Source organism: Phaethon lepturus, unplaced genomic scaffold (assembly GCF_000687285.1).
Source record: "Phaethon lepturus isolate BGI_N335 unplaced genomic scaffold, ASM68728v1 scaffold2528, whole genome shotgun sequence".
NCBI classification, from domain to species: domain Eukaryota; kingdom Metazoa; phylum Chordata; class Aves; order Phaethontiformes; family Phaethontidae; genus Phaethon; species Phaethon lepturus.
The window spans coordinates 4,578-10,406 of record NW_010556713.1 but is presented as its reverse complement, the minus strand read 5'-3'; the positions used below and the strand labels follow the sequence as shown (position 1 = coordinate 10,406).

General features: G+C 41.0%; 1 protein-coding gene across 1 annotated transcript in view; it reads left to right on the top strand.

Annotated features, from left to right (window-relative positions):
- Positions 1-2,208: 2,208 nt before the first annotated feature.
- The window catches only part of LOC104625016 (lysosomal alpha-glucosidase-like), a gene marked incomplete at its 3' end in the record, with an annotated part of 4,814 nt that continues 1,193 nt past the window's right edge, over positions 2,209-5,829 (top strand). Inside the window, exons 1-4 of the mRNA XM_010292535.1 lie at positions 2,209-2,319; positions 3,001-3,114; positions 3,226-3,342; positions 3,426-3,510. Of these exons, the coding sequence (XP_010290837.1) occupies positions 2,209-2,319; positions 3,001-3,114; positions 3,226-3,342; positions 3,426-3,510 (427 nt within the window). The remainder of the gene's footprint in view (positions 2,320-3,000; positions 3,115-3,225; positions 3,343-3,425; positions 3,511-5,829) is intronic.

Here is a 5,829-nt window from a genome sequence, read left to right as displayed (position 1 = left end):
ATAACTAAGGCCCATCTTCTGCTCTAGTTCTTTAAATAAGCTTGTGGAAAAGAACAAAAGCTGATCCAGTTTGTCCTTCATTTTTGAAAAGCTAATGGGAAGTATAGGTTGCACTAGTAGTGAAGTTTTCTATTTTCACTTTAATAAAAGTCACTGATATTTCTGTCAAATTCTGACTGTTACAATTCTTTAGTGATGTGAAGCATTCCCATAAATTGAGTCAGGAGCTGGAACAGTATGAGGGGTTTCATTCCCAAGTGACAGCAAAGCCATGCTAACTGCAATCAAGGCAAGTGTAATGCAGTTTGATACCGAAAGAACAATTTTCTATTTAGATCCCCTTTGGGTAGTGACAGTAATGAGTGAGTTCCCCAAGTGCAGCAGATTGTTGCCTCCCTCATGATGAATTCAGGAAATGTGCTCTGATTGCAGTCACTTAGTGTGATGTAAAACCTCTAGTAAATCGCTTTGGGGAGATGGGTTCAGTTCTTCTCATCTCACACCGCTATGGTCACAAGAAAAGTGCAGGTCCTGAGAGCCAGCAGTATTAACGCTGGTAACCCGCCTGAGGACGGAATGATGAATTTGGTTGTGCCACCACTGCTGAGGTGGCTGGTGCCTCACCGTAAAGGAAGTCCAGGCCCCACGCTTGCACGCAACGCAGAGAGCCCTGTGTGCCTATGGTCACCTTCATAGTAGCATGGACCCATTACCACAGTCTCTAAATGCAATCCTTCAGCACTCCTCTCTCCTGATTTCTTTCAGAGGCCACCTCCATTAATGGAAATTTTGTCTAAGAGCGTCAGTACTTGGTCATCATTATTGCACTGAATAAAGTGCATGCTTCAGCTAAGTCAGAACAAATATATTCTTTGGAAACCAAGAAAGAAGTTCTAAAAGTAACAATTACTACAATGTAAAATGATAAACATTATTACTGAAGAGGAGCTTTAATGAAAAATCTTTTATACCTTCCATTAAATCACACCAAAAATAGAAACAGCTAGGAATGACATGAGTGACAAATTACTTAAAAGTCAATAGCAACATGCTCATAATTCAAAATAATGCTTGATAGCATTAACATTTTAAAGTCCAGCTCTGTGAGCTCTAGAGGCTAAAATTTCCAGAGATGACTTTTCATGGATGTACATCAAAATCCATGTTTGGGGACATAGGTGGAAGTGCATCGGTCTGGATAAGTGCTGGGTGCCCCAGATCTCAGGGCATCCAGTTGGAGTTAAGGATGCTCAGCTCCTCCTCTCCAAGAGCTGCTAAAAAGATGAGGTAGAGAAGGTTTAACAGACATGAACCTCCTCCCCCACAAACAATCCATAGAATGCACGAGAGGCCTTTGTTCTCTTTAGGATGATACTAAACCTGCATAATATATTAGATTTATGCACTGGAATAACCTTTCAGCTGAAGGAAACCAGAAGTTTGGATTAGGAGTAGCTAAATAAGCTGGCTTCTTCCAGCCTTCAGGTCCCTTGAGACACATCTTTTCCACAGTTATAATTATTGCAGATGGACAGTTTTCTGTTTTTCAAAGCTGAACTATTAAACAAGTTAAAAATGTAATGGACACTTATACCCTTTATGGAGGTGATGCAGCAGCTAGATAGTTGAAGTTGAATTGACTTTTGCACTTAAGATAGGAATTTAGCAGGGGCTTTTTTTTTTGATGCATGGAAGGATGCTTTTTCCTCAGCAGGGCTATAATTGTCAGAGGGTTTACAAGTAAATCAGGCAATTAATTTAGGTATTAAAATGAGGTTTAAACCATGGCTTTAAAGAAATTTACCATTTGGGATCAGATATTTTTTGTTTTTAAGTAGTTCATTTGTTAGACTTCTATTACCTTTTAATTAGAGTTAACTTAAATTATTGCACAAGCTTTAAGTGAGTGGAAGAATTGGTTCAGTGGCATTTTTCTCGATTGTGTTTCATAACTGAAAGTTTTTTGCCTTAAGCGGAACCCGAGGAAATAATGTCTTCTAAGAGAAAAGTAAAGAATTCCCTTCTTCTAAAATGACTGCAATCTTCCTCTGTTCTAAATAACACAAAGCAGATAGCTGCTCCCAATTTGGGACCTACTGCAAAGCTCACTTATCTCCTTTTAGTTCCAGTTGACTGCTGAGCAGAGTTGAATAGTATCTCTTCATTCACTGGCATCGCAAAGTATTCCTAACTTTATTACTTATTGACATGGTGGGCCACCATCTTCCCAGGAGCAGTTTAGGCTCCACTTCAATGAGCTTGGTGGTTACTGATGGCCATCGTGGGGCAGAGAAGCTGGTGGTGTCAATGCAATGCGAGGTAGTGACCACCTCAAGTAGTGAAGGGGGCAGGAAGGATGATCTGTGGGATGTAAAATGCTGGGGGTTTCACAGCTGGGGAGAGCAGAGCCATTTAGCCCTGCAGGCATGCATGAGTTAGGTTACTCTGCACCAGGCTAGCATAAAACACCCTTGTCTGATATTGGATCTGAAGGGAGGGCTGATGAGGTCCTTTTGAGTTTGGATGTGTCCCAGCTTCAAGCCCCTTGAAGACGTTTTAGTTATTCTAGCATTGGCAGCTGGATGCTGAGGCAGCTGGAATGAGGATTGCCTTGGCGGAAACCCAGAGGAGTCCAAGTGTGGGAATGCCCAGCGTGGCACACCGCTCGGCCAAGCAGAGACCTCAGCAGCGGGGAAAGTGAAATCTAGTGCCTCTCTCAAATAATTTGGACATAGAATGTCTCATAAAAAATAAACATGAGGGTATTTAATAATTTCACATGTATTTTGCCTTATACAAGAAATACAACATACATATCTTTAATGACTTTTACTAAATTATTATGTGCTCTCCACTCTTACTAAATTTTAATGCTGTTTTCTTCCAATATTATTGCAATCTGCATTAAGAATATAATCCAAATTTTTCTAAAACACACAAATAGAAAAGCAATCATTACCTTTGGGATTTTGATAATTGAAGTGTAATCACTGTTTTCAGGACCCTTTCATAACTAAGGATGAAGAACCAGGCACTTACAGGCCTTATGATCTTGGAGAAGAAATGGGAGTCTGGGTGAACAACTCCGATGGCACAACTCCTGCTGTTGGAAAGGTTGGCTTATTAAATTTTCTCATGCATTTGGTGTACTGCTGCTTCAAAGTGATAAAACAGCTGCATAACAGAAGTGAGAAGATAACCAGTCGTTATACCTGTGGACTCTAGGCCTGGCCCCCCGGAGACTCGGTGTTTCCTGACTACACCAACCCCAGGACAGTTGAATGGTGGACCCAGATGTGTCTGGAATTTAAGGATGTTCTTGACTATGACGGGATCTGGATTGTACGTCTCATTATATTTGCCCTCCCTTCTTCTAAAAAAAGAAAAAGAAGCCTTTGACATGTGTATTACCCTTTTCATTAAAGGACATGAATGAACCGTCCAGTTTCTTAAGAGGCCAGTATCCTGGATGTGCTGTTAATGATATCAATAACCCTCCCTATGTTCCTAGTAAGTAAAATTCCCTTGACAATCTTTTTTTTTTTTTTTTTTTTTTTTAAATCCTGGATAGACTATTTCTTAGAAAAAAATTCCATCCTCTCATTTTCCATCTTTTCCTGCCCATTCTGTGCGTTTGGTTACATATTTGTTCAGGACTCCATTGGACTCGGCTTTGGTGGAGTATCAAACATGAGCCACTTTCCTCTGCCGGTGGGGCTGCCTTGTAACAGGATTAGAAAAATGGCCTTCCCTGCTATTCTCTGAACAACTGGTCTGCATTGGAGAAAGGGTAGGACACCTATGTACTGTAACTCAGCTACAGATTTATGGAAGGAGTAACCCTTTTGCCTTACCATCACCACTACCAGTCCTAGGGATGAGCAGGCTCTGCCTTTTCCACCAACCATGACAAGGAAGATGGCATCTCCCTGATGCCTTAATTCAATATATTTTCTTTCTCTTAGGAAAGAAATTTTCATTGCCTTATTAGAAATGGGTTAAAAATGAGTTTAAAAATGCCCAAGCCTATGGGAGACTGATAGGAATGGGAACACCTCTTCCAGTAGCCAAATTAATGACATGTTTTTTCTCCCCCAGGAAGCCACGAGTACCTACAATTAGTGCCAGTGGTCCTGGCAATTAACCCAGCCAACATTTCCTCAGGAAAGCCCTGCTGCCTGAGCAATGCTAATATGCAGCAGGAAGTTGATACATAAATGAGTTATTGACAGTGAAGTATTGGCAGTGTCCCCTTTTTCCCTTCAGGCTGTTGTACTGTCATGTGAATTCTTCATTTTATTTATACATCTATCTCATTTATCTTCATTCCAAATACCAGAGAAACACAAATATAACACAAGCATGACAAAATATTACAAAAAGATTGTAAATTATTGAAACCAGAAGCAGAGCTTTTAATTATGATTTTGGTGTTTGCTCTCTTCGTGGGGAAACCGCTGATTGTAACTGTTGTATACTGGCTCTATGGGTCTTGTCACTGACCAAAGCCCAGGAACTGATGCGACATTTCCCCCTATGCCTTGTTACCTCTATTTTTGTCAGCATTGAGAGCTGCAAAAAAAAGTGTGAGCCTTTGGGGAAGATGGCCAAAATAGCAGAGCTCCCTTCACCCTCACACATAAAGGAGTGAGGGATGGACCCATAAAGAGGCTTTGCAACACCTAGCACTGAATTCTAAACCATTATGGAAGAATCAGACTTAGGTACCTAGATACCTACATGACATGTAAGGACAATGAGGGATGCTAAAGACAGGTGTGTGTTGAGCCCGGTTTCTCTGTCTGACTTGTCCCTTCTCATGCAAGGATGCACCTACTTCTGCTTGTGACTCATGGTGTTGGTGTCCCTTCTGCAGACAGGAGCCTAAGGCATTTCTTCCAAGGTGTAGGTGATCTGTTTTCAACCAGTGTTTCAGGGCTTTCTTTCATATTCCACATTGTGCCAACACTGCATGTGCTCTTGTCTGTCCAAGCCCCCGACTGCTGTAGGCGTGACCCAAGCTGCGTAGTCCAACAGGACATTAGGACCTTCCTTGGGTTGGAAAGGTTTTGGGGCCTCACTGTTTTCTCGGGTGCCTGAATCTGTGCAAGTCCCAGTCTCAGTGCCTCAGGCTTTTCGTCAATGTAGCCTTCAGACTATTTTTGCTAATTTATAGCCACGATTACATGTAACTGCGGTTTGAACTTCTAAAACCAGATGTCCTTCAAATCAATGCTGTATAAAACACTTTATACTGAAGATTGATATGCAATTGTAAAATAATCAGTATTACTGAGGCAGAATACAAAGCATTCAGGATAAGAATGAAGCATGAAAGTATGACTCGTGGCAGCATTTTCTTTCATATCCCGACTTAAGTTTATGGGGCTAATAATTAAGTGCCACTGGGACATTAAGTGTGACTTCCTCCGGAACCTTACTGTCTTCTTCAAAGCCATATCAGTCAAAGTTACTTGGAAATTGTCTATAAATTATTTATTTCTGATGCAGATCAGCCGCGCCGAAGTCTTTGTGTCTAAAGACCCAAACACAAGGATTCCAGCTGTGGTGGCACAGCAGAGCAGAGAAGCTAATGGGGTTTCAAGTGCAGAGAAATGCACTTTGTAGTAATGAACTGCAAACACACAGTAAAGTGCGATTAGGCAGTGAGATTGCTTGCTCACGGAGAAATATTTACAATACTGCATGCACCTAATTAAGCATGCAGAAAAAGAATATTTGAGAATCTACCTTCTTTCTTTCTTTGAGAGGATTTTATAACCTTTTCAACTCCATCTCTAAAAGTAAATACATTGTATAAACCAAACA